This window comes from Cucurbita pepo, chromosome LG08 (genome assembly GCF_002806865.2).
Source record: "Cucurbita pepo subsp. pepo cultivar mu-cu-16 chromosome LG08, ASM280686v2, whole genome shotgun sequence".
Lineage (NCBI taxonomy): Eukaryota > Viridiplantae > Streptophyta > Magnoliopsida > Cucurbitales > Cucurbitaceae > Cucurbita > Cucurbita pepo.
Genome location: NC_036645.1, coordinates 1,752,233 through 1,779,657, shown reverse-complemented (window position 1 = coordinate 1,779,657; position 27,425 = coordinate 1,752,233). Strand labels below are relative to the sequence as shown.

At 34.6% G+C, this 27,425-nt stretch overlaps 4 protein-coding genes across 9 annotated transcripts; 2 read left to right on the top strand and 2 right to left on the bottom strand.

Moving 5' to 3' along the window:
- Nucleotides 1-2,212: 2,212 nt before the first annotated feature.
- On the bottom strand, nucleotides 2,213-6,890 carry LOC111801101 (protein tesmin/TSO1-like CXC 2). Its single transcript, XM_023685082.1, has 10 exons — nucleotides 6,565-6,890; nucleotides 5,618-5,778; nucleotides 4,777-5,509; nucleotides 3,931-4,403; nucleotides 3,748-3,825; nucleotides 3,471-3,651; nucleotides 3,298-3,393; nucleotides 3,141-3,207; nucleotides 2,855-3,017; nucleotides 2,213-2,775 (listed from the first exon to the last, which is right to left on the bottom strand). Exons 1-10 carry the CDS (start codon nucleotides 6,616-6,618, stop codon nucleotides 2,427-2,429), a joined length of 2,355 nt encoding a protein of 784 aa, XP_023540850.1. The 5' UTR covers nucleotides 6,619-6,890; the 3' UTR covers nucleotides 2,213-2,426.
- A 6,880-nt stretch (nucleotides 6,891-13,770) lies between these two features.
- Nucleotides 13,771-17,758, top strand: LOC111800719 (serine/threonine-protein kinase HT1-like). Of its 3 annotated transcripts, none has more exons than XM_023684534.1 (7): nucleotides 13,771-14,310; nucleotides 14,745-15,181; nucleotides 15,321-15,442; nucleotides 15,591-15,799; nucleotides 15,874-16,048; nucleotides 16,908-17,042; nucleotides 17,242-17,758. In XM_023684534.1, the coding sequence occupies exons 2-7, from the start codon at nucleotides 14,890-14,892 to the stop codon at nucleotides 17,446-17,448; spliced, it is 1,140 nt and encodes a 379-aa protein (XP_023540302.1). In that variant the 5' UTR covers nucleotides 13,771-14,310; nucleotides 14,745-14,889; the 3' UTR covers nucleotides 17,449-17,758. The 3 variants fall into 3 exon arrangements, with proteins under 3 accessions (XP_023540302.1, XP_023540301.1, XP_023540303.1); XM_023684533.1 differs by lacking the exon at nucleotides 13,771-14,310 and adding an exon at nucleotides 14,386-14,557; XM_023684535.1 differs by lacking the exon at nucleotides 13,771-14,310 and adding an exon at nucleotides 14,386-14,560.
- Nucleotides 17,759-18,374: 616 nt separating this feature from the next.
- Nucleotides 18,375-21,143, top strand: LOC111799557 (pentatricopeptide repeat-containing protein At3g22690). Its single transcript, XM_023682916.1, has one exon. It carries the CDS (start codon nucleotides 18,536-18,538, stop codon nucleotides 21,059-21,061), a length of 2,526 nt encoding a protein of 841 aa, XP_023538684.1. The 5' UTR covers nucleotides 18,375-18,535; the 3' UTR covers nucleotides 21,062-21,143.
- Nucleotides 20,483-22,652, bottom strand: LOC111799558 (protein RDM1-like). Of its 4 annotated transcripts, none has more exons than XR_002815856.1 (5): nucleotides 22,484-22,652; nucleotides 21,905-22,079; nucleotides 21,382-21,764; nucleotides 20,701-20,806; nucleotides 20,483-20,620 (listed from the first exon to the last, which is right to left on the bottom strand). XR_002815856.1 is itself a non-coding variant. In XM_023682919.1 (4 exons), the coding sequence occupies exons 2-3, from the start codon at nucleotides 22,059-22,061 to the stop codon at nucleotides 21,397-21,399; spliced, it is 525 nt and encodes a 174-aa protein (XP_023538687.1). In that variant the 5' UTR covers nucleotides 22,062-22,079; nucleotides 22,484-22,652; the 3' UTR covers nucleotides 20,831-20,906; nucleotides 21,382-21,396. The 4 variants fall into 4 exon arrangements, 2 of the variants coding, with proteins under 2 accessions (XP_023538687.1, XP_023538686.1); XR_002815857.1 differs by having other exon boundaries at nucleotides 20,701-20,789; XM_023682919.1 differs by lacking the exons at nucleotides 20,483-20,620; nucleotides 20,701-20,806 and adding an exon at nucleotides 20,831-20,906.
- Nucleotides 22,653-27,425: the final 4,773 nt, after the last annotated feature.

Genomic DNA, 27,425 nt, shown 5'->3' with positions numbered 1-27,425 from the left:
GCTCCATTATTGGTGTCTCAAATTGTGGGTGAATTTTGTCTGCCCTTGAATGGGTCCGCCACTTCATCTTTTTTTTTTAATTAATGGTCCACTTTCGAGTTTCGACTATGCCACGGTTATGGTTCATCGAATATACGTTAAACGTTTAAATTTTTTCTCTATGATACTCATTAATGCAATATTGACAAGACAGTTGAAATGTCGAGTGATTTGAGTACTTTTAAGTTTATAGATAGAGTATGAAAATTACACGTTTAGTTCCTTAAACTTTCAAATTTGTGTCTAAATTTGGTACCTGAAACTTTCAAAAGTATCTGATATGTTCACGAGCTTTAAAGGGTGTCTCATAAATCCATGAATTTTGCCTGTCTATAGTAACTCTAATGACATTGTCGGTAGGGTTCGAATGATGAAATTATTATTATTATTATATTATTATTATCATTGATATAAAAAGGGGGAAATGGGAGCTTTCTATTTTTATTCCAAATATAAATATTTAAATTTTGTTTGCATCTATTTTTCGTTTCAAAAAGTTTTAAACTTTTTTTACGCTTTTCTCCTTTTAACATAAAGTCCGGAATCATGAGTAATGATAAAAATAAAAAATAAAAAATAAATCAATAATTTAATTTTCTAAATATTGATATTTTCTGATTATTTGGGTCCAAGTAAAAATGTTGACTCATTGGACAACTTGTCAATGATCAAAACCGTCCATTTAATGATGTCCACATGGATGCTGACGTAGGATTTTTGACTCATTGTATATGACTCATGGTCCACCTGTCAGATGGCAAATGGGTTTGTTCATACTTAATATAAATAATTGGTGTCCCTCCAATTTTAATTTTTACTTTGAATTATTATCTCCTATTATTTTTAATTTCCGGGTTTGTTATTCGACCAAAATTACTCATTTCAACAAGACAGGAGGTTCTTCTCCACAAAATTGCTCTGAGTTTTGAGACAAAGAAAAAGAAGAGGTTGAATATGAATTATATGTTAGGAATGACGAACCTACACAATAGTATGATATTGTCCACCTTGAGCATAAGCTCTCGTGGTTTTCCTACAAATAAAGATGCATTCGTTACTTATAAACCTGTCATCAACTCCCTAATTAGCCGATGTGGGACTCATCTTCTAACGATCCTCAACACTATACAAGTTCTAATGAGAAGTTAAATATGAGAAGATGTTGTAAACCTTCCAACAATGGAGATGTTGTAAACTTTCTGCATCAATCAAAACTCAAACACCATCAATGGAGATTGTCCAAAGTATTGTTTGAAAGGAACAAAAGACGGTCCTTTCTAATTGGTTCAGCTCAATCTTGTCCACCCACTGTTGGATTTTTCCTTCTCACCAAAAAAGCTACATTATGCTTTCAGAAACAGTACAACAGCTAATAAAAACCCTTCACCCTCTTGATGTGATTTCCCTCTGAAATGCTTCATCAAACCATTTTGTAGGGTTCGGTTTGAACGTTGTCTCGTGAAAGTAGTCGAGATACACACAAACCAAACCAAACCAACCCAAACACCCAGAAATTAGAAACAAAGGAAAGAAACGATTCAATACATCGACAACAGCACAAACCAAGAAAGAACAACAAAGTTTGAATGTATTCTGAAGGTTTACTGTTCTTAATTCCAAGAACATATGAAGAAAAACAGCCACAAAGAACATTAAGACCAAAGAGATTGTGTTTGTGTGGACAATGGTTTGAATATGTTGAAGTTTTGTGGAGTGTCGGCATGATTGTCCTTATAATATAAAAAGCAAAACCCACTACACATCAACCAACCTCCATGATTAAGTTGGCCTTAAAAGTATATCTAAGAAGAAAAGTGGAAATAAGAGAGGCATGTGAATCTTTTGGATCCCAACCAAGAGATAAACTTTCAGATTTTGTTCTTGTTTTCTAGTGAAGTAGCCAGCTGTGTGGCTGGCTACCAGTTGAATTCAGAAAAACAGTGCTGTAAAAAGTTAAAACTTGTGCTGTAAATTTGTTGTTTCTTCAAACAAGTAAAAATCCTACACATGTTTGTTCCTCTCTACAGTTGCTGCAGCATACAAAAGGACAAAGGCCTATCTCTCACCCATGTGCCTGATTCATATGGGTTGGGCCAATGGGCTAAGGAGTAAGGGGGTAGGCCTTTGGTTTCTAAGACATGGCTGTGATCAACTATGAAGAGAAGAGAAGAGGTTGTAAAGAAGCAAACTAATGAAGGATCTATATAAATCAACAGTCCAACCATCATTTCTACAGGTACAAGCTTAGGGAAACTAATATTTTACATGATAAGTTGGAGGTATTGGGCATACGGACACTACTTTTATTATACAGAGTACTACTGAGCAACATACTTTTCAACTAATTGACAAATTGAAGCAGACTTTGCTCGGAAGACTCACCATGTTCAGTGTTGAGGGGTGAGAGAAGGGAAAGAAGGAATCGACTGCAATATCAACTTCCGGCCCGTTCGTGGTAATGGCGATAACCCGAAGTCGCTCTGAGGAGGAGATATCCTCTTACTGTTGGGGGAACCAGTCTTCACGCCTGCACCAGGAGAGCAATTGCCACAAAGAATATCGGGCATTTCATCTTCCATACCAGGAAGAGTATTTTTCCCTGGATCTGGTTGAGATTGGAGAATGTTCGGCTTTTCGAGCTTGTTGCCAGTGTAAAATCCAGACGAGGATCCGACGTTGAGAAAAGAAGAACGCAGCGGTTTGCTCCTTGAGGAGAAGGGTAGAGGAACCAATTGCCTGTTGATGTAGATTGTCAATATCCCAACAACAATGAATATAAACATTAATGTTTAAGATGAAATTTTCAGATATCCACCTGCAGTGCTGTAATGGTGTTGAGGGAATAGCAGAACCTGGGTTCTGTTCTTCATTATTCGGTATTTCAGGGCCGTGCAAAGCTTTGTCGTCCATCGCACTCGCTTGGTTTGTTTCTGGTTCTTCTTCTTCTTGTTCAGTTTCTAATCCTAATAAAGAAGACCCTGAAACAAAAACAAAATTTACTATGAAGGAAAATAGTGAAAGGAAAGCAAAGTATCTAAAATCTCAGATGAACAATCAAGAGACCACGGAACCAACGCCGTGAAATCGCTCGTAAAACTCACCGTCCTTTCTTCCAAATGCATTTTTACACCCCTCACATCTGCAACTGATGGAGCATCCAACACCGCCCTGTTATAAAGACGAACGGTTTAAATAAGATCCCACGGAAGGAAAAGAAGAAAAAAACTAATAAACACATGATTTTCCAAGGGGGGAAACCTGATAGCATTCACAGTATTTCTTGAGGCAACTTGACTTCTTGCAGTTGCATCCCCTTTTATGCCGTGCAGACGCCGGGGTTTTGTTAGATTCGTCCTGAACGAAACAAATTTCTCAAGTTATCATCTCGCAGTCTGACACTACAGAGAAAAATCTAGACAGAGATTCCATACCCCAGGCTCAGGAAGAGAGTCCGAGTTCCTGATCACTTTGGGAGCAAATGCAAGTGGATTGCGAGATTCAATCTGTTTGCGAGTTGCAAGAACGGTATCTTCATGAATAGGTTTGTTAAAGCAATCTTGACACGAGCATGGCTCGATACAGTAAACGCCCGCAGCAAAGCATTCACAGTAACTGCACAAAGAGTACAAAAGGTCAAATACTAATTATGAAGCCAATTTGAAGAAGAGAAACAATTGATTCAGTCGAACTGTTGGAGTTGGAACTCACAGTTTTAAACACTTCGACTTTTTACAATTACAGCGTTTGCACGACGACTCAGTTTCTCCAGCATGTTCCAACCGACGCCTGCAAAACCATTTGACAAAGATTTAGATAACAAGGCGATGCAGCTAAACGTCGAAGTTCTATACTGCGATGCATTGGCCATTTCATTCAGAGAAGTTCACTTGCCTCTTCTTTTTGGGACTATTTTGATTGAAGTCCTCCGCAAGCACATAAGCGGATGCCCTCACAGCATCTTCCTCGTTATGAACCCCATTCTCTGAAGGGTCCATATCCCTTTCGGTAACGACCGAAGTTAAGCGAGGATCCAGGCCAGTTGAGGGAGAGTGACATGAAGCACTCGAATTTGGCAAATTCAGCTGCCTCTCGGACGAAAATTTCTCTTGATTGAGAGTTTTGGCATCCTTTGACGCTGTTGCCAAAGCATTTAAGTGTAAACCTATTCCAGTTAAAATGCATCGACTTGCAACACCACCAGATTTATAAGGGACCAGCTGTTTATCTGCGGATGGCATCTTCTCTTCTGGATGTGTCGACACAGAACCACTATTTGAACCATCTTCTAAGTTTTTTCTTCGACTGACTGCTGCCTCGAAGTCCAGACAGCGCCTCCGCATACCCCGATACAAATTAGACACTGGCTGTAAGCAAACAAACAAACCCCAACTAGTATTATTAAATAATCAAAGCAAGCTACATTATATATTAGCTAAAACAAAAGGGATCACAATGTATGGTGAAACAGGCTCCATATGAAATATTACACAAAACGTAACCAGATAAATTTAAATAGACGTGTTCATAACGTTCTGACTTAAAAATTGGTGTAATAAAAACCTTGATAAGTTACATTTTTTAACCAAAATGTTATCCTTCTCAATTACATTGCCCATTATTTCCTTGTAGTTCTGACATGCAAGATGCAAAAAGTCGAACGTAGCATTTGCATAAAAAGTTCATCGAACGGTAGCATTTGCATAAAAAGTTCATAGGGAGACAATTAAGCATCGATACCTTACAATCATCGGTAATATATCTAGCCACCTCATCATCTGTTATTTCCCTACTCATAGAGTTACTTGAGTTTGGAAAAGAAAGGCTATCTATCGCTCGGTCCATATCTTTTTGCTCACGAGCCTCTCCAGCTTGAGATGACAAAAACTCTATTTCCCGCTGTCCACCACTAGATTCTATTGGATCAGCAATTCTCATTTTCGACAGATTGGTATTGTCGTTTTCCATGATCTGAGACAAGGTGCTTGAAGTAAACCCTGTCACAAGGTCTAATGGTTTCTGAACTAGTCTGATAGCCTCTGAACCATTGGGGGAGCTGAATATCAAAAGATCAGAGCCTTCAGTAATTAAGCTTTCCCAATCATAACCGGTCGCCTCTCTTTCTTCAGTGAGGCTTACGACTTGCTTATTCGCTTCAGCTTCAGCTGATCCATTTCCTGATTTGTTGTGAACATAGGGTTCAATTAAAGCTGGATCTTCACCTGATTCTGTAACACTATCTGGTTGCTTTTGGTCACAGTCTGGACGAGCCGAATCACTCTTCATAGCTTGTGGCTCCTCTTTAGTAGACAATGGGTGCACAGAAGGAAGCTCGGTTGAATCAGAGTTACCATCTGGTGCACTAGAGTTCTCCTGTAATTGAGACACACTCCCAGTAACACCTCCATTGGTGTCAACTCTATTCCCATTTTCAGAAGTGAAGTCCGGTTTCGATAGATCTGCAACACTGTGCCTAATGACAAATAAAACTTCAATTATATATAGAGAAAAAGTAGCTGCATTTACATATCCTCGCAAGTAATTTGAAAAAAAGGCATCTTAAAAGAGGCCTGTATAGTACCTTCTTAAGAATCTAGATTCCTTGTATGAACTAACGTGTGGCGAAGTAAAAACCGATGGAAGGGAGGCAAAACTAAGAGAGTTGAATGTCTGCATAGTATGTACAGACTTTACGGGTTGGATCGGTGATAGATTGTTGATGTAATTGAAAACAGGGGAATCCTGCACCAGCAATAACCCAGTAAAGGCATGAAAAGATGAAGCATTCACAAGAATTAATGCATAAACACCCTTCCCCCAACAAACACACAAGAAAATAGAACACCAAACCAACGCACGAAGTCAACAAAGAGCCACCAATGTGAGCATAGTTCAACCGAGACCAAGAGGTTAGAGGTTCATATCCTCACCCCATACATTATTGAACTAAAAAGAAAGTCTCCAAAGAGCCTCAAACGTCAGAAAACATTGTTTCTACACGTGAAGCCACAGGCCAGAAACAAGATACAGATCTGCTCCAAAGCTTGGTGCAGCACAACTAAGTTAAACACACCAAATTTCAAAGTAACAGTAACAAAAAACTCTAGCACAGCAACTAAACCATGGCCATATGAAAGCAAATATTGCCCAAATTGGAGATCTGGAGCTCAAATACACGAAGCTCAAGGAAGCCAGTCCTCCCAAGACCATCAGACCACGAACAAACGTCAAATTCATCGAATTAAAGACGTAGAAAACACTAGTTTAAGTAAAAACCAACCAAAACCCACAAAGACAACAGATCAAGGAATTCACAAGACAAATCCAGACCATGCAGCCAACACATCCACAAGAGCATAAATGGGATCGGCCAATTAAGGGTCCAGAAGTCAACGAAGCCAAAATCAAAGAACATGCACAAGAACAGCAAACCAATCCCAACCCAGATAACAAAAACTCCTAAAGTAAAGAAAAAAACAATCAAACAGCAAAAGGGTCAGCCCCATCTGAAATGCAAAGCAGAAGCACCTCAAATTTAGAGACAGAAGTAGTGGCGATCTGTTTCCTCTCCGGAGTATCCATGTCGGCGAGCTAAATGGATTCCTCCACCAGCATACCTCAAAGAGACCACTCAAAAGAAGAAGAAAAAACACACAACACTCGCAATCAAAGCAAGCTAGCTAACCACTTCCATTCTTCTGACTTCCCTTTCTCTGAAGTTTCCCCCTCTCTTAACCTAGTTTTCTTTCTACTTAGAAAAAAATGGGGTCTCCCAGATGAGATTCAAAGGAGCGGGAAGGCGGGATAGTAGATTTTCTCGTGGGGATAACCCGGACCCTACAACAAAGTCCCACCACAATCTCCCACACTCACCTCTTCACAGCTGTCGATGTGTTAATACAAAAAAATGTGCCCCCTCTCTACCTTTTCACAGTAAAATTTTCGTTTTTTTTTTTTTTTTTTTTCTCTTTTTCTTTTACATAATACAAAACTATTTATTAAAAAAAAAGTAACGCTGAATATGATTTGCTTTTCTGGGTCTTGATTTTCTTGCCTCAAAACCCTTTTATTTTTTTTCTTTTAGTCCTTCAATCTCTTTCCACTGCCATTGAGTGGATTCAGATTTTCTGGGTTTTTCTAATGTTTCTAAAGCTACTATGATTATTTGTCGTCCAAGAAAAGTATATAATTTTCATATCATTTTACCCGCCGATTGAATTGAAACTTAATCTTAGGTTAAAAGGGTTTTTTTAGGCGGTAAAGCCAAATTGACTAAGATTCTATATTAATATTGCATTGTTGATTTTAGTACTGGATTAACTGTAACATATTATAAGATCGATAGAAATTAATGTATATTTTATCGGATTTTCTTCTTTTTTTATACATAAAATTGTTAAAAAAAATGTTTCCATTTTGTAAAGTTAAATAAAATTGTTTGAAAATGGACAAAAAAAAAAAGAGATTAATGGAAATAGTATGTTTTTTTTTTTTTTACTAATTTTGATTTTTGGATAATGTTTTTCTTATTTATAAATTGTATTGTTTTTGGAATTTAAAATAATTAATTATATTCTTCCATTTTGTTATGTTTTTTTTAATTTCTTTCTATATTATAATTTATAATCAAGTGCATTGTTTATTATTTATAAGGTAAAATATAAAAAAAAAATAATAACGAGAAATTTCTATTTTATTAATAACAATGTACACGTCTATGTTTTTACTCGGTTACCATCTCAATTAATTTCTATTTTTATTAATTATTTTTTAGTTACATTCGATAAATGTATTAGGGTTTAAAGTTTGATTTATTTTTTAAAACTAATATGTATTTATTATAAACTTAAAAATGGTAAAAAGGCAATAAAAACTAAAACAATAAAGTAAAAAGGTTAATTTAATAAGTTTTTGAGTAAAAATGGTTATTATTATTATTATTTTAATATTTTGGGAATAAAAACTATAAAACTAAATTTATATTCAAAAGCATATAATATAACCGCAAGTTTTATATTCCCAAATTTAATAAATTATAAAGAAAAAAAAAACATCTCTCTTAAATATTTTAAATGCAAATAAATGTGAGAATGAATGAATAATTAGTATTTTATTTATTTCAAAGAAAAAGATAAATTTTGGTACTTCTATATTGGGTCAGTGACAGTAAAAAGTAAGATTAAAAACTGACATTTGTCCTACGTGGAATTTAATTTATAAATATACGGTACCAGTTTTAAAGTTTAATTTTAATAAAATTAAAATGGGTTTTAAATGGGCTGAAGGGCGGGAATGAGGGAATGACGTAATAGTTACTCTACATTGATGAGCATTGAATCTTCGGTGGACATGAGCTTTTTGTGATTGAACGGTCAAAGCCCACGCGCCTCTCACGTGCCATACCCCACCCTCTTTTTCCTTTACAATTTTATTTATTTTTTTAATTTATTGAATTTTAAAATTATAAAAGAAATTTTTATTTTATTTTTATTGATTAATATAGATAAACAGTTACAATAACATTATTGTTTAAATTTTAATCGCTATAAATAAATATATGCATAATTATAGTTAATTATCTTAACTATAAGTATATTTTTATTTACACGACTATAATTTAATCGGTTAAAATATTAAATTTTAATTTTTTAATCAATTGACTGATTTTTTACAAATATTTGTTTAATTACTAAAAAAAACTTCTTTTTAATATATATATATATATAATGAGTATTTCTTTAATTAACCCAATAATTAACAAACTTCCTTTGTTTTTAATGCAATGTTGGTCTAAAATTAGTAATCCATTTGCATAATTAATTAATGCTAAGTCTCAATGTCACATTTATTACCTATAAGTTTTAAAAATCATAAATAAATAATTTCCTTAAAAAAACAAATAAAAATGCAATTAATTAATCAATTTTGGGTTGATAATAAACTTAAAAAAAAAACTTGATTAAATGCAATTAATTAGTTGACTTAACCCAAAAAAACGTAAATAATACATTGTAGCTTGTTATAATTAAGAACACTCCTGTTTTTATTTAGTAATATGCTTTGTCTTAAATATTAATTATCCAACTGTATTTAAAAAATAAATATTACTTTGGAAAAAATATGTCAAGATCTTATTAATTCATGTATTATTCGACTAATTTATTAATATATATATATATATATATATATACCGAAGATAAATGATGGAAGAATATATTTATATTTAGATTTATAAAATAGGATTATTTGATTTTTAGTTTTTTATTTTTAAAAAATAAGCTCGAGTTTCACTATTTTAATATTTTTATCTATGTTTTTAAAATAAATTAAGCCAAATTCGAAATATATATATAATTCTAAAATTTTGTTTTTTTTTTTAATTTGATTAATAATTCAAAGGTTTCCTTAATAAAATAGAAAATCATTATAAAAAATTGAGAGAAAATCATCCAAATTAAAGAAAATCAAATAGATTTCAAATAAAACTTAATTTATTTAGTAATTTAGTCTAATTTATTTAGAATTTTAATAACTCAATTAAAATAATTAAAATTATCTATGTGAACTTTTCAAATCATTGTAAAATAGTCTATGTTAGATTTTTAATAATCATTAAATAATTTTTAAATAATTTTTTTTTAAAAAGTGATAAAATAGGTCAAATGTTATTAAAAATTTAAAATTTTAAAAATATATTTATACATAAAATTAAAATTACAGACATATTAAGAATAACTTGAATTTTAGTTTAAAAATAAAACAAAAATCCACTTAATTATTAAAATATATATTTTTAACTAAAAAGTTAAAAATTGACATTTAAATATTTATATAAATATACGCACTTGAGGAAGACAATGACATTTTAAGACCATAATGTTTATTTAATACACAAAAATCCCTAATATTCTTGCATATTACAAGCATAAACGACCGTCATGTTTGTGGCGTGCGTGACAAAGACACAGTGGCAACAAGACACGTCAGTGTCGTTTTCTGGTGCCGCGCTGGCAGGGCGCGTATAAAAATTGTCTGCTTTATTGGTTAGGTGCGTGGTCCATTTCCATTGCCTTACACACGCCGGTCACTTTTTCATTTTTAATTTTTTTTATTACTATGTTATAATAGTTCGACTAATTCAGACTACCAAGCTCAAATCATAAATATTGGATTGAGTTAGATTTTTTTCACGGTTTAGATTGAGTTAAATTTTTTTTTTAAATTGAAAAGTTTAAGTTTTTCCCCGACCAACCTTAAAATAAATTCATTACTCAGCCCTTGTGAAAATTATAAATATTTCCTCTTAAAAAAAGGGATGCCTTTGAGAACGCAGACACAGGTATTGCATGGTCGCCGTCAGCTCGTGGCGTAAAATGTTGGGTTAAGTCTTGCAATGAGCCCAACCCTCGTGTTTAATTGCCAATTGTTGAGGTTGGAACCTTGAGTAGAGGATGACGTCAAATCATCATGCCCGTTACACCCTGGGCGACACACGTGCTACAATGGTAGGGACAAAGGGTTGTGATCCTGCAAAGGTGAACAAACTCAAAAAATTCGTCCTCAATGAAATTGTTAGTAGGTTTGTAACTGATTTTAGTGATGCATTGTGACTTATGAATGTTTTATTTACGTGAAATTTATATCTATATCTTAAGAGGATTAAAATTGAAGTAAAGTAGGAGACCAAAGTTGAAGATGAACCAAAACCATTTTCCAAGTCGTCCTTTCCAAACCTTTTAGGAAGTAGAAATGATAGTGTCGAGTGCATGTGGAAATAAAGCATGCATCCCATAATTATACATAGATTCGGTGGCAGAGCATGAGAACCACCTTGTCTTTTTATTATTATTATTATTATTATTATTATTATTATTTATTCCATTTCTAAATTTTTCAATTTCGTATTACATAACTTACTAACCAACCAAATTAAAAAAATTAAAATGAATTAATCTATATTTATTTATTTTATATTGGGCCAAAATTGTCAGAGAGAGTTTAATAATGGAATTGACCAACAAAATAGGTGGGAACCAAACACCTAACCAAATTCGGCCAAATGCAAAATGAGTGGAACATAAAAAATACGTTGTTTTAATTATTGGAAGTATGTTTTATATTCTGTCTTCGTTCTTCTTGTCTTGCTGTTCTAATGTTCGTGATGCACGAGTGTACGAGAACGGTTTGTTGCCCTTTACTTGTTTAGTGGCATTTGTGAACGGTCGTACAGGTCCATTTGTTTACGACCCTTCTTTTATTCATTAATAGCCCAGTAATCTTTTGAGCGAATATCTCTCGTGTTTTGGTTAATCAATTGTACCGACATAATCTCGAATCGAAGAAAATTAAAGAGGTGTATTGACTTTTTACGTTATTGGTTGGTAGGTTTTAGGTTTGGTTTAGGGGGCGGAGTGTTTGGAACANAAGAAAATTAAAGAGGTGTATTGACTTTTTACGTTATTGGTGGGTAGGTTTTAGGTTTGGTTTAGGGGGCGGAGTGTTTGGAACATGAAAAGGAGGAAGTTCAACGGCTCCCACTGGACACTGATTGTGCTGTTTGTCGAAGAAAAGAGAGGTTGATTGGAGTTAAGAAAGGGGAAAAAGACCCAAAAGAAGGAAACTCAAAGTGTTTTTTTTTATATCTCCACTCTGACCCCATCAATAAAAAATCACCTCTTTCTTTTCTCAACTTGCCATGTTTGGTGTTTTTTTAAAATGTGTTTGACCCGAGATGCTTACGAGCTGGGGTAAAAATAGGAACCCGTCCTTATCCTGAACGAATCTCTTCCCGCTCCCTCGTCTATTCTCCATTTGAACCAAAAATCTCTATCTTAACTTCACAGATTAAATAGACATCTCTAACGGTAAGTTTCCTCATATGCAACGTTCTAAATACCCTATGTTCATAAGAGCAAACCGATTAATATATCATAATGCAAAAAGTGTTTAATGTAACTTAGTAAATAAATATGCAATAAAAGACAATGATATGTTTCTGGAATAACACTTTGTTTGTTACTTTTGGCATGAAATAAGAGAATCTAAGTTGATTAGCCCAATTTAGAATAAGAATATTGCATGCAATTCCAAATGGGAGGTGGACAAAGATAAAATGGTTTGAAATTTTGTAATTCATAATTAACTAATGAAATACTTAGGTAGTAGTTATAAAATTCAATAATAATATACAATGTAATTAAATAAAAAATAGAGTTGACTTAGGGTTTCTTCTCCTTCTTTCGGATAAGTTTAGGAAAATGTTGAACCAAACGTCTCTCGAGCTCATTGACTATTTGTGTTTTGTCCACCTTGACTCAACTCGGTTTGAGGTGGCCTTTTGAGCATTTTGGGAACAATTAAATAGGTTGGTCTAATTAAAAAAAAAAAACATAAAATTGTAATTATTGTTATTAAAAGACATATTTAACGTTAATTTTTGGGAAGTAAAACAACACGACATCAGACACGTGACTAAAAGAAAAAACTTTGTGGGAACAATTGGGCTCAGCTGGACCCGGCCCAAATTGATTCTTCGCTCCACTCAATTTCACGGCCCAAAGCTCCACGTTTATTTTTATTATTATTTTTTTATTTGATTCACTTTCCGGAAAAAAAGAGAGAAAACAATTGTTTATTTAAGTAAAATATTAATTATAATTAAAATATTTTAGTTATTTAATTGAAATTATATGCTAAATAAATTATTTAAAATCAACTCTTCCGACTACTTTATAATGTCCCTATTCCGTTTTAATTTTTAATTTCGAAATTATACGCAATCAACCCATAGGGTTTATTATTATTATTGCAAGGTCGTTGTCATATATATATATATATATATATATATAGTTTGAAATTAAATTATAATTTAAATATTAAAATTAAAAAAATGAAAGTGACATCCACAAATTTGACCATATTCATTTGATTTAATTGATTACCTTATGACATAGGTGAAGGAAACCAATGTTACCGGTACGGAAGGTAACCGGTAGAGACAAGGAGGTCCGTACAATTATTAGATGCGTTGTATTTAGAGCTGCCTCTCAATGTCGGCCTCTTAATACTCGGTTTCTAAATGTCAAAATAAACCCTTTAGCCCTTTAGCTATTTTTACTTTTTTTCGTTATAAATATTCTTATACTTTTAATAAATTTTTTAAAAAAATTATCCATAAAATAACATTATAAAAATGATGATACTATTAAGTTTGAGATATTACACTGTTTTGACGAAAATGACCCTTCGTAAACTACCATTAAGACATGTCACTATCCATTCAACTAAGGCAAAATAGTAATATTCTGTTTGATGATGAACACGGGACTTAACAAATTTAAAACCGTTCATAAAATTCAATTTATTGTTAGACAAAAATAAAAATAAAAATCACTAATTTGAATAATTAGTAATTTTAGAGTTTTTTTTTAACGAATTTAAATTTATGATTTTTTTAATTGAAAATACATGCTTGAATTTTAATAATTATATCTTTAAATTTTGAATAAAGCGTGTAATGTGCCATTTTTTATTTTTATAATTATTCAAATTATGACCAAAATATTAGAGGGCGTGTATTTTGCTAATATAGAAGGGAAATAAATTATTTATTATTGTGGTTTTTTAAACAAAAATGACTTATTTTCTATAAATGTTACTGTGTAAATATTATTATTATTATCATTGCTATTATTGTGGATGATCTGATTGGAGATGAATTGGGGTGAACAACGAGGAGAAATCTCGGTTCATCGTTTGATTCATACAGGTAATTTAGTTGAAAAATCGTAATACAATTCTTTTGCTAATTCCAATTTCTATACACATTTGGACAAATTTGAAAGGGTCAGTGTCGAATCCCTACTCTATGATGTAGCCAAGCCCCCGCGCTTTTCTATTCATCGCTCCCAAATTCCGAGGTGTTTCGATTCGAATTGCTGGTTCCTTTTGTTTTCACGAAATTTGGTTCACGATTTTTGATCGCCGTACGATTCTTTGTTCTTCCATTACCCTAATCGCGTCCGGTGATAGCGGCAATGGCGCTTCTTAGATTTTTCCTTCTACTTCGTCGGCTTCGTTTCCTTTGAATCCTAAAAGTATACCCGACTTTCCGCCTGTTTCATGGCTGTATTTCTTCATTCGCTGTGGTAGTCAACATTTACGGCCTCTTTCTTCAACTCGTTCGCTTTCTGGCGAGGGGTCTTTGGTGGGTCTGCGCTCGTGCTTCTTGTGGGGGCTTTTTTCCTTCTTCGGCGGGTCCGATTTTGCTGAGAGGTAAAGGAAACTACAATTATTGAATTGTCTACTATTTACATTTCTGGTGCTTGGTATTGGCCTTTCGGTAGTCATAATTTGGTCGTTTTCTGAAGGTTTACTTTCTTTTACATATTGGGTTTTGAACTCAATTGTCAACTGGGGTTTTCCTGATAAGAGGAGTAGTCTTCTAGCTTTTCTATTCTGGCTATTATTGATTCTGAAAGGTTAATTATTATTATTTTGGGGGCATCGGTCAACATTGGAGGTAGTTCGTATTTTTATTGGGTGGTTGAGTTGGAAAGTTTGGTGTTCTTGGATTTTGATCAAACATTCTCTTTTTGAAAGATCAAACTGCCTGTTGTTTCGAGTTAAACTTTGTCGGTGAAGTAGATTCAAGTTCGGAGGAGTCTGAATTTGATCTTCTTTTGTTTTTTATTTTTACTTTTGAACAGGTTCATGGATTCTCTAGCATAATGGGAAGCATGAAAGATAGTAAAATTCTGTACAGTTCTTACTTTCCCAGGCCGTGTTCTTCACCCTGTTTGATTTCTCAGGTCTAAGATTGTTCTATTTGAGTTATCTGTTTGGATCTTAGCAATGGATTCGAGAGGAAACGAGGATAAATCTCTGAACTCAAAGGATGCTAGTATGGGAAGCATTAGCAGCAAAGATATGATATTTAGAGCAGATAAGATTGATTTGAAAAACCTGGATATGCAGCTGGAAAAGCACTTGAGCCGTGTTTGGTCGAAGAGCGTTGGCGTTGAGACACAAAAGCCTAAGGAGGAGTGGGAGATTGATTTGTCTAAACTCGATATTCGATATGTCGTCGCTCACGGGACTTACGGGACGGTGTTCAGGGGTACATATGACAATCAAGATGTCGCTGGTAAATGTCCTTTATGATTCATCTTGGAATTCTGTATGTGCAAGCTTCATGCTTCAAGCTGGGTGTTTATATTAACGAAAACATCGTTCTAAATTCGTCGACATCGAATTGTCGCTGAACCGTACTTTTCTTGTTACAGTGAAGCTATTGGACTGGGGGGAGGATGGTCTTGCCACATCTGCTGAAACTGCTGCTTTGCGTGCATCGTTTCAGCAAGAGGTTGCTGTCTGGCACAAGCTTGATCATCCTAATGTTACAAAAGTACGAACTTCTGCTTCAAGTTCTTATTGTGAATGCTTGATGTTCATACATGTGACAACTTTTTTACTATATTTTTCTGTATATGAAACTTTCTTTTCTTTGCCTCTTTGACACTTTTCTTGTTCTTCGTTTTTGGAACTCTGGTCAGTTTGTTGGAGCTTCAATGGGAGCTACAAATCTTAAGATTCCTTCAAATGGCTCTTCGATGGATGGTCAAAATTCCCTTCCATCTAGAGCCTGCTGTGTTGTTGTTGAGTATCTTCCTGGTGGGACATTAAAACAATACTTGATAAGGAACAGGAAAAAGAAACTTGCCTTTAAGGTTGTGATTCAAATAGCTTTGCATCTCTCCAGAGGGTAAGTCTCTTTCTCTCTGTTGATCAAGCCTTTGCTAGACAATTTGCTGATATGGATTATAACCAATTTTACAGGCTTAGCTATCTACACTCCAAGAAGATTGTACACCGTGATGTCAAAACTGAAAATATGTTGTTAGATAGTCAAAGAACTCTCAAAATTGCTGATTTTGGGGTTGCCCGTGTCGAAGCTCAGAATCCAAGAGACATGACTGGGGAAACTGGTACTCTTGGATACATGGCCCCAGAGGTATCTTTCATTCTGTTCTTATTATATGTGATTATTAGGCGCTTGCTCTGTTGTTTTATCATGTGTCATAGCAATTAGCACCGCATGTGGATATTTTCAAATTATAAATGTCCTTAATGTATTTGGAAGAAAGCCTACTGATTTTATATGTTATATTCTTCTATATCAACCTTTGGACACCCAAAAATCTCTATATTTGGGTTTACTTACTTCTTGGTGGCTTGTTTTGTTAACCTTACGTAATGGCCCAAATTCACTGCTAGTAGATATTGTCCTTTTTGGACTTTCCCTTTCGGACTTCCCCTCAAGGTTTTTAAAACGCGTATGCTAGGGAGAAGTTTCCACACCTTTATAAAAAATGCTTCGTTCTCCTCTCCAACCGATGTGGGATCTCACAATCCACCCCCCTTCGGGGCCTAGCGTCTTTGCTGGCACTCGTTCCCTTCTACAATCAATGTGGGACTCCCAATCTACCTCCTTTAGGGCTCAGCCTCCTCGCTGACACATTGCCCAGTGTCTGGCTCTGATACCATTTGTAATAGCCCAAACCCACCGCTAGCAAATCTTGTACTCTTTGGGCTTTCCCTTTCGGGCTTCCCCTCAAGGCTTCTACAACGCGTTTGCTAGGGAGAGGTTTCCACACCCTTATAAAAAATGTTTCGTTCTCCTACCCAACCGATGTGGGATCTTACATATACATTCATCCTGAATGATTTTCAAATAATTTTAGTCAAGGTGTGTTGGCTCAAATATGTTCCGAGTTTTTGTGCAAAATGAATAATAACGGATAATAATCGTATCTTATGTCTAGTTTCTGTATAGTAGGAACTCATAATGTCAATGTCTACTACCATTATAGGTTCTTGATGGGAAGCCGTACAATAGAAGATGTGATGTCTACAGCTTTGGCATCTGCTTATGGGAAATTTACTGTTGTGATATGCCATACCCCGATCTTAGTTTTGCTGATGTCTCATCTGCTGTTGTTCGACAGGTATGCTACTTTGCATTGTAAGAAATCAAATGTCTCTTAAATTTCGTGTTCGTTCCCATTCGTTTTATGTTCATACCGCATGTCAAAGGAGCAGCGGAGAACATGAAAATAGTGTCTATACCAAAGAACTCAATAGTCTTGTTATGATCTCCATGTTTATGTATATAGTCTATGAAGAAGATCATTTTTGTTTTTCCAGAACCTACGACCTGATATCCCAAAGTGCTGTCCTAGTTCTCTGGCTAATGTGATGAAGAAATGCTGGGATGGCAACCCGTCCAAACGCCCTGAAATGGACGAGGTTGTCAAAATGTTGGAAGCCATTGATACAAGTAAAGGAGGTGGGATGGTTTCTGATGACCAAGTCTCTAGGTGCTTCTGTTTCGGCTCGCCCCGCGGTCCGTGATTCGTTCATACTCTCATCAATTGAATGATGTAGAAATAAAGCAGAGTCAAAACTAGGTGGTTTTTGTTTACTTTTGCGCATTTGTGATGTGATAATATTTCCTTGTAGCTGCTGAAAACTGCTCTCTCATATTGTGACTGCAGTTACCAAGCTTTCTTTGCCTTCAGGACTTGTCAATGAAGCGTTCTCTTCCCAATAGTTTTTATTTATTCATCTGAGAATCTGGTCGTTTTAAACTAGTATGGTGTAGATTGTATAGAACAAACACAGCCCAATTCATTTGTTTATTGAAGCATTAGTGTCCCAGGAATGATATTTTCTCTGTTAAGTTTATGCTTCATCTCTATCTCATTCAAATTCAAAACTTAGGAAATAAAATGTTGTCTTAGGATTAGTAAATCCTACTTGATAAGGGAGCGTTTTGGACGAGGGTTCGACATATTAAACTAGCAACTCCTTTCCTAGCTTTTCTCCTACTAGCCATAAGCTTTGCTCCCTCCTGTTCGATTGATTCCGAATTTTGATACCTGAAGACTATTCAAAGTTGAATGAGTACTCTTATTAGTTATGATATTTGTTTGACATTTTAGCTAAGCATTCGGGGCATAAGGGTCTGCGTAGATGATTAACATGCTTTTTCGGCTTATATCTTCCCACCTACGACACATGAGCTTTCAAGAGCCAGGTACAGATCTAAACGATTTTTTATGTATGTCTTCCGTCTTTCTGCTTAGCGGAATCCAGAAAAAGACATAGGCTTACCTACCAATTCTAAGTGGCAAGATACATGGATTTAATCAAAAAGCTTAATATTGTAGAGGTAGAGATTGAACCAACCAACGATATTTAAATCATAATTGGTACCTTAGCTAATGAAATATACTCAAACGCCCTCCAATAACACTATATTTGAAGCTATATAGTCGATGAATTTGAGATAAAATCCGAAACAGAGAAAACAAACAAAAGGTAGCTCCGTTGGGCGACCAATCTCAAAGTCCTTGAGCATGTGTGGCGAAATCTCTGAGTCAATTCTTCATCCAAAACAAAGTGGGTAGCTTCACAGTGCAACAACTGACACACCGTAATGGCGGCAAATCTTCATACAACCGTCTCTGTGACGCCGAGCTTCATCATACCCACCGCTCAGAATGACTCAAAGCATATCGCTTCCCACCGTTTTCAAATTGGGTTGTTCCAAAACTGCAAAACCATGGATGAACTTCGACAATTGCACTGCTACGCGTCGAAGCAGGGTCTCATTCGTAAACAATCAACTGTAACTAAGTTGATTTCCACTTGCGTGGAAATGGGCACTTTAGAAAGCTTGGATTATGCTCGAAAGGTATTCGAGCTCTTCCAGGAAGAGGACGAAGCAACTGTTACTGTTTTCATCTACAATTCGTTAATTAGGGGATACTCTGCTTCAGGGCTTTGTGATGAAGCTGTTTCATTGTACATTCAGATGATCGAGACTGGGTTTATGCCAGACAACTTCACATTTCCATTTTTGTTAAGTGCGTGTGCAAAGACTGCTGCATTTTCAGGAGGGGTTCAACTCCATGGAGCTCTTATGAAGATTGGTTTGGAAGGAAATATGTTTGTTGCTAATTCTCTGATACATCTGTATGCAGAAGCACGAGATTTTTCGTCTGCTCGGAAGGTGTTTGATGAAATGCCCGAGAGAAATGTTGTTTCATGGACCAGCTTGATTTGTGGCTACGCTAGGTCAGATTCTTCCAGTGAGGCCGTGGCTTTGTTTTTCCAAATGATCGAGGCAGGCGTTAGACCCAATTCTGTCACAATGGTGTGTGTGATATCAGCTTGTTCCAAGTTGAAAGATCTTGAACTGGCCATGAAAATTCATGCTTATATCAAAGAGTCAGAAGTGGAGCTTAATACTCATATGGTGAATGCACTTGTGGATATGTACATGAAATGTGGAGAACCTGGTGCTGCTAGGCTACTATATAATGAATGTGTTGATAAGAATTTGGTTTTGTGTAACACGATCATGTCAAATTTGGCACGCCATGGCATGCCGAAAGAGGTACTTGCTGTCTTGGTAGATATGTTTCAGGTAGATCTTCGACCGGATAGAGTTTCGTTGTTATCAGCAATCTCAGCATGTGGGCAGATGGGAGACTATCTACTTGGGAGGTGCTGCCATAGTTTTGCTCTAAGAAACGGGTACGAAGGTTGGGATAACATTTGCAATGCAATGATTGACATGTATATGAAGTGTGGCAAACAAGAAATGGCCTACAAAGTTTTCGACGGTATGTCAAATAAGACCACTGTGTCATGGAACTCATTACTTGTTAGTTATGTTAGAAACAGAGATTTAGAGTCAACTAAGAAGATATTCAACGCGATGCCTGAAAAGGACATAGTATCTTGGAACACAATGGTTAGTGCTTTGATTCAAGAGAGTATGTTCGATGAAGCAATTGAACTCTTTCGAGAAATGCAAACAAAGGAAATAGAAGCAGACAGGGTGACGATGGTAGAAGTTGCATCTGCCTGTGGATATCTAGGAGCTCTCGAACTCGCCAAATGGATATATGCATATATCATAAAGAACAATATCGACTGTGATATGTTGCTTGAGACAGCCTTAGTCGATATGTTTGCTAGGTGTGGTGACTCTCGTAGTGCGATGAAAGTGTTCGACAATATGGATAGAAAAGACGTCTCGGCATGGACAGCAGCCATTGGAGCAATGGCTGTGGATGGGAATGGAGAGAGAGCTATAGAACTTTACAGTGAGATGCTAAGACAAGGGGTGCAACCTGATCAAGTAGTTTTTGTGAACATATTAACAGCTTGTAGCCATGGTGGTTTTGTGGAACAAGGGCAGCACATATTCGAGTCAATGAAGCAACATGGAATCTCCCCACAGATTGTTCATTATGGTTGCATGGTTGATCTATTAGGCCGTGCAGGCAAGTTAGAAGAAGCTCTTGACATTATAAAGAGCATGTCAATGAAACCCAATGGAATTATATGGGGATCTCTATTGGCTGCGTGTCGTACTCATAAAAACGTCGAACTGGCTACATTTGCAGCTGAAAGGTTGGCAGAAACAGCTCCAGAAAGGACTGGGATTCATGTGCTTCTATCAAACATATATGCGTCGGCTGAACAGTGGGCTGATGTTGCTAACGTGAGGCTACATTTAAAGGAGAAAGGAGTTAGAAAAACGCCTGGTTCGAGCTCAATCGAAGTCGATGGAGTTATTCATGAATTTACCTCGGGCGACAGATCACACCCAGAAACTTGTCACATTGACATGATGTTGAAAGAAATCAACAACAGGCTGGGGGATGCTGGCTATGTTCCTGATTTAACCAATGTTCTGCTTGATGTAAATGATCAGGAGAAACAATATCTACTCAATCAGCATAGCGAGAAGCTGGCGATGGCTTACGGGCTTATAAGTACAAAAAAACACCTGCCTATTCGTGTCATTAAGAATCTCAGAACGTGCTCAGACTGTCATGCATTTGCCAAATACGTTTCAAAAGTGTATGATAGGGAAATAACAATACGAGATAATAATCGGTTTCACTTCTTTCGACATGGGTCTTGTTCGTGTGGTGATTATTGGTAACATAATTCTCAGATAGGAAAGAATTGTAAAAGAAACTATGCATCTTCACTATTGATTTATATTCGATCTCTGTGAAACTTAAGATTGCTTTTCTATCTGTAAGCTACAAAAGTAAATGCAATCAACTACTTCACAGATAGACACAACAATGGACAGAAGAAGCAATGGTAGAGCATGTTCTATGTCAGTTGATAAGAAACCTACACATTCAAGAGCAGTGTGACTAAAGAACTATGTTGTTTCTATTACGATTCACATTGTCAATGACAAGTTAGTCTACTAGAAATATGTTATAATATCAGCACAGAACAGAACTTAACTGAGAGCAGCAGCTTTCATAGTTGGGGGAAAATGGAGTCAACATACACTTCGTGCATCGAGTCTGATAACCAGAGCTTAGCAACATGATGATGTGACGAGGTGCGCCGATGAATCTCTTCAACCAGCCATACGGTTGCTTCAGCTTTACTCGGATGAATTATGGTATCCAATGGCTTATATTCATCCACACTTCCGAATCTTAATTGATCCCACTGTTTGAGCTGAATGTTAGTCAGGTAATGCAAAGGCTGTTCATAAAGTTGCTTTATAGATTTTCCTAGTCCCATCCATGTTGTAAACGGTATAACAGATCCACGGTGTGCCGGGATCGGGATCTGTTTCATGTATTCTTGATACATTTCTGCCCTTTTAATCAACATGCCTGCATATCATTAGATGACATTTCACAGAAGATCCTCTTTTCCAAAGCTTATGAATTTGAAAATTTATATATAAAAACTATAAATTTATCTCACGAAGTACTTCAAACTGTTGGTGTAACAAAGACAAAGATCAAATTACCATCAGATGTCATCTCCTTTGCAGGAATTTTGAAGTCGTCAATGGAGGGCTTGAACTCAAATCCATCATTTTGTCCCCCTATTTCTGAATCAGAGGAAGAAGATTCACCTGATGATATAACATCTACCTGTTCATTCCATGGCATTGGCCTCTTCATTTTGTAAAGAATGGAACTCTGGAGAAAAAATATCATGGTTACTAATAAATAACAGCTTTAAACTTTCAATCTCATGTTCATAACAAAACTTAATCACAGAATTGGAACTAATCACCGCATTGAGCCATCACTATCTCTCCATTCCCAAAGAACACCTCGCACATGCAATTTATGAAGCAATGCACTCAGTTTCTGCTAAGGAACAACCTCAGATTATTACTACCCTCAATTACCATCAATATCTAGGGCAATCTCTAAGAACTAATGAAACTCTATTACGACACTGCATCAATCAACGAAGCAACATTCTGGAAAATCCACACACAGGATGATATCCAATAACAATTGACATCTCAAACAAACAAAATGGAAGAACAGAGATGGTAATGGATAAATGGGAAGTCAGAGTGATCATGATGTACCTTCGTATTTTGAGAAAAGAGGGAGAGCTTCGAATCGTAAAGCCGAAACTCTTTGCGATCTGGATTCCGCCACGGATACTCAGCAGAGCTCAGTAACGAATCCAACGAGCTCGAAAACGTTGCAGAAGCTTTGGATGGAATGGCTTGCGCAGTATCAAACACCTTATGGTATTTTGAAGTGGGCAAAAGAACAAACACCTTGTGGGCATTCAAGAGGAGAACATGTACATGAAATGTGAGCCCAGCTCAGAAGCCCGTCAATTTCAGGCCCAAAATCAAAGCCCATAACGAGTTATTTAATTAATTAATTATTAATTACGGAAATTACAAAATTGCTTAATTTCGAAAAAAAAAATGTTACAATGATTATGTTGGGAGTAGCATGCTTATATGTTCGGCCCATTTTCATATGATTAGCGTGCGGGTGGAAAGGCTTTATTTGTTTACATTAATATTATCATTACTTCAATAAATATAAAATTAACTCCAAATTAATAAATAATTATGATGATGATGGAAGTTCGTAATTTTGCACGCCCCAACGCAACGCCCTGTTTGGCTGCAGGCGTCCAATTAGCCAAACCAAACGCAATCGTAGGAAACGAAACATTTCTTACAAGGGTGTGCAAATCTCTCCTAACAGACGCGTTTTAAAATTTTGAGAAGAAGCCCAGAAGGAGCACATGAATGAACCAATACCACTGAGAGTAATCCTACCCATATCAAGAAGGTGCATTTGCTTGGAGCATTTCTATGTTAGGTGGCATTTGAGGACAAAACATGTTGAAATAACTCATGTTGGTGGCCCAACATGATGATCATCCGCCCGTAAATATTAATATTCTATGAGTAAAGTCGAGCAACAAAAGGTGGCCCGACCCACGATTTAAAAAGAACTCCAAATAAGCTCAAAAACAAAAATATTATAAATTATTCATACTAGACAACATGTTCAATTCACCCGAACATTCAATTTCAACCCGTTCACATAGCAAAACGACGCCCACGAAGAAAAATCGTTCGAAATAAAACAAAACCCAACTCATATTTGAGCCNGAACCCGTTGACATAGCAAAACGACGCCCACGAAGAAAAATCGTTCGAAATAAAACAAAACCCAACTCATATTTGAGCCTTGGAACAATCCTAAGCCACCATTTTTTGGAAAAAGAAGAAGATGAACAATAATTCAAAGCATGAGGTGTGGAGAATAGGGAGTAAATAGGCATTGACTATGAGACATAAGAGGAGAAATATGAATGGTGGAGAAGAGAGGACAAATTGGTTGAAAAATTAAAGACCTATTATAATAAAATTTAAAACATAGAAACTTAATAATTATGTGGAGCATGCATCCAAACTTAGGTTAAAATTAAAATATAAACTTAAAACTATAGTGTAAAATAAAATTATTTAGTTGTGGGTAGTCACATTTTCCAATGATTTAACGTGGGTAGATATATTCCGGGGCTTTATGAGTGATTTTGGGGTCCAAAAATACAAAATATTGATTGGAAGAGACAAATTCATTTTTACTTTTTGACTGTTTGAAAAAGAAGAGTATATTAATTTCTCATGTTCTTCTTTTTAATTCATAGTGGGGCCCACATATCTTAAGTTAATCATCTATTATAATTTTTAAATAAATCATAATTAGTCATTTTAAAAAATTATCGAAGGTTAAATAAATGTTTATTCAAATTTTAATTTGATTAAACTGTTAATATAAAATTGTTTAAATTTTATAAGAATCATTTTAAGTTTAATATTGGCGGTGGTGGTGGTGGCGGCGGCGGAGACGGAGGCGGTGGCGTCTCTCCGGCATTGATTGACTCGTGAATTGTCGATTTTACCCCTGCTAAGATTCACTGGCACAGGCTTTGTATGTGGTCAGGGAAACAAAAAGCAAAAGCGCCAGTCAAATCTTCTCTCTTATTCCTCTTTTTTTTTTTTAAATTTAAAATTACTTCCTTTTTATTTTTATCAATTATTATATTTACGTGGGATTAATATGCTGTTTTTATTCTACGGAGTTTTTTTTTGTAGATGAAATCTCAGCCGTTCATCAAAAGTAGCGTTGGGATCATCTGGATATTATTGAGTTGTAAAGGTATGTATGGATTCATTTGGATGTTATTGAGTTGTAAAGGTATGTATGGATTCGTGTGATTTAATAATCTTATATTATATTATATTATAAGCTTAGGTTATATGAGTTAAATTTGTAATGCATGCAAAATTTGATCTAATCTTATTATATACTTAAATTGAAAAATAATGAAAAACATTTTTTAAAATATTAAAATAGTGAGATGTTCAAAATGATTTATTAATATTATTTTGATGAAGTTTTTTTCGTTTTTTTTTAAATTGAAATTAGAAATGTAATTTTAAAAAGTGAAAAGTTTAGTCCATGAAATAAAATAAAAAATAATGAATAATTTATTTGTTTGATTTTCCACGTATAAAAATACTTTTCAAATCTTAACTAAAGTCAAAGAAAAAAAATATATATATATATATATATATATATATATATTTGAAACCCACTTTTTAAAATTTTAAAACTTTGACTATAATTTAAATAAATCTTTTATAAATTATTATAAACAATTATTTACTAAAAATTTGGGCTCCTTAAGTTTCTTCTTAGTTTATAAAGAAAAATATGACTTTTTTTTTTTTTTTACTAATTGTTTATTAATTGTTCTTCTGCCAATTTTTTTTCTTTTTCGCCAAAATTTTGTTTAATTAAAAACGTAAAATCTTTGTTGGGATATGGAGCCGATCTGATAGATATATATTTAGAGGATATTTAGTGAGATATATATGATAAATATTCGGTAAAGATTTGATAAAGATATATTTGTTAGATTTTCGTTTAAATCTTTGAAACAGTTAATTGTAACCATATATACCGTTGTGGTCTGAAAACTATTGTTCTTCATTCTCTTTGTTCTATCTTGTTGTACGTACTTGAAGTCTTCAATAATAAAATCTTTAGCCGACATTTCTCATTGAATTTATCTCTCGCGTTCTTTGTGTTTATCTTGATCGAGTGTGTGCGTTGTTGAGCGATCCTAACAACTGGTATCGATCCTAACAATTTTAACATGAAAATTAGTCTAGGAAAGAAAATATAAAAAGAATTTATGTTATATTTATTTTTAGATGTTTATTATGAAATTAAGAAAATGTTTTAGACCAACCCAAAATTTCGAGTGGATTGGGTTGGTGAACTAAACAACCCGAACAAAATTCACCATCCAACTCTTTTATTTTCAGGTTGGGTTGAGTTGAATTGTAGGATTATTTTTTTTAAAATTATATAAAAAAAAAACTAATTATTTACCGTGTATGTATTGCATTAATAACTAAAATGTCATCAAATTCAAATATCAAACATCTACCCGTTACAACATACATCTATTGTCTGTCAATCTTCCTAGCTTAAAAGTTGGGTTGGGTTATAACCTATTTTTGGGTTGGTTGCATTGACCCGACAAATAAAATGTCAACTTGTGAACTGACTTGAATTTTCAATTTTAAAAAATTGAAAGAAAAACAACAGAAAACATGAACAAGAAAGACGAAAGTTTGAGTTAGTTCGATTCTTGACTCATATGAACGCCCTTATCCAAAACAACAGAAAACATGAACAAGAAAGACGAAAGTTGATATTGTATATTAAAAACGTTTCTAAGACATGAATTACAGTTACCGAAAATTTATATTTATAAAAAATAAAAAATAAAAACACGAAAACGTTATCGAACGAGTCGCTATCGAATGCCAAACTAAACTATATAGTGGAAAGAAAATTGAAATGGAAGGGAATCTTCTCCATCATGGATGAGATGCCAAATTGTTTTATAGATGCTTTGAATTATTGGTTGAAAAGATGAGAGGAATGTAAGAAAGATGGGTTTGGTGGGGGCCCATTTGAATATCTTCAAACCTCATTCATTCCAAGATACTTCTTACCTTCCCCTTTTTCTTTTTCCTTTTCAATTTCATTCAATCATGTTCGTGTTGAACCTCGTTAGATCCCATTCTATACTATATTTGATTTGTAGGACGTGTTTCTGTGTCGTTTAAGATTTGTCTCGAACTTACTGTTTTGAACTGTTTTGAACGGTATGATACTAAACTTTGCTGTTAAGAGCTGAAAACAAAAACGAGAAACCTATAATTATTTTTATAACCCATTCAAGATTGTTGTTAATAAATTAAAATAAAATAAAATAAAAACAAAAAATCTGTTTTTAGAATAAATGGCCAAACCACTAGTAAGATACCAAATCCATCCCAACAAGGAGTGGAAGAGGTACCTCATAATTTCAATTTACTATTTTCAATTATTATTTTCTTCTCGTCTTTTTAATTTATTATTATTTTTTTAACATAGAAATACGTATCGAAAGACAAAGTATGAACATATTTTTAACGATTTGATTAAGTAAAAAGATTATATATTTTTTTTAATGGAATAGAGACTCAAACTATCAATAAAATTAGATAATTAAATTAATAAAAGTGTTAAAAAAATAAAAAAGTAAGAAAAAGAGTTGGGGAGGTAATAATTGGGGAGTTGAAATGGGAATAAGATTGATTTTTCCAATAGGAAAAGCAAATTGTCATGAAAAATAGTGCACGAAGGAATTGACAAAAATGGAACATATTTCAAATTGTAACCCCACTGGATTCGCCCTATTCAAGCCCCACTTGCTCTTTACTCTATTTTTCAATCCACTTTAATTTTTTCTATCCGTGTCTGTTAGAGAGATGTTTCTTCACCTTTATAAGAGATTTCAGAGTAAAAATGAATATTAATACTATTTGTTGTTAATTTTTTTTAATAATTATTAAAATAATAAAGTTTTTTCAAAAAAATAATTATAAGTAATGAATTGGAATGCTCCGCCGTAGCCTCACTATATTT

Excerpts from the sequence above, each read along its gene's own strand:
- LOC111801101 (XM_023685082.1), bottom strand. The coding sequence starts at position 6,618 with ATGGATACTCCGGAGAGGAAACAGATCGCCACTACTTCTGTCTCTAAA. Across the intron at positions 5,510-5,617 it reads GAATCTAGATTCTTAAGAAG|GCACAGTGTTGCAGATCTAT; the intron begins GTACTATACAGG and ends ATTTGTCATTAG. Across the intron at positions 3,394-3,470 it reads ACTCTCTTCCTGAGCCTGGG|GACGAATCTAACAAAACCCC; the intron begins GTATGGAATCTC and ends TGTTTCGTTCAG.
- LOC111800719 (XM_023684534.1), top strand. The coding sequence starts at position 14,890 with ATGGATTCGAGAGGAAACGAGGATAAATCTCTGAACTCAAAGGATGCT. Across the intron at positions 15,443-15,590 it reads ATCATCCTAATGTTACAAAA|TTTGTTGGAGCTTCAATGGG; the intron begins GTACGAACTTCT and ends AACTCTGGTCAG. Across the intron at positions 17,043-17,241 it reads CATCTGCTGTTGTTCGACAG|AACCTACGACCTGATATCCC; the intron begins GTATGCTACTTT and ends TTGTTTTTCCAG.
- LOC111799557 (XM_023682916.1), top strand. The coding sequence starts at position 18,536 with ATGGCGGCAAATCTTCATACAACCGTCTCTGTGACGCCGAGCTTCATC.
- LOC111799558 (XM_023682919.1), bottom strand. The coding sequence starts at position 22,061 with ATGAAGAGGCCAATGCCATGGAATGAACAGGTAGATGTTATATCATCA. Across the intron at positions 21,765-21,904 it reads AAAGGAGATGACATCTGATG|GCATGTTGATTAAAAGGGCA; the intron begins GTAATTTGATCT and ends AATGATATGCAG.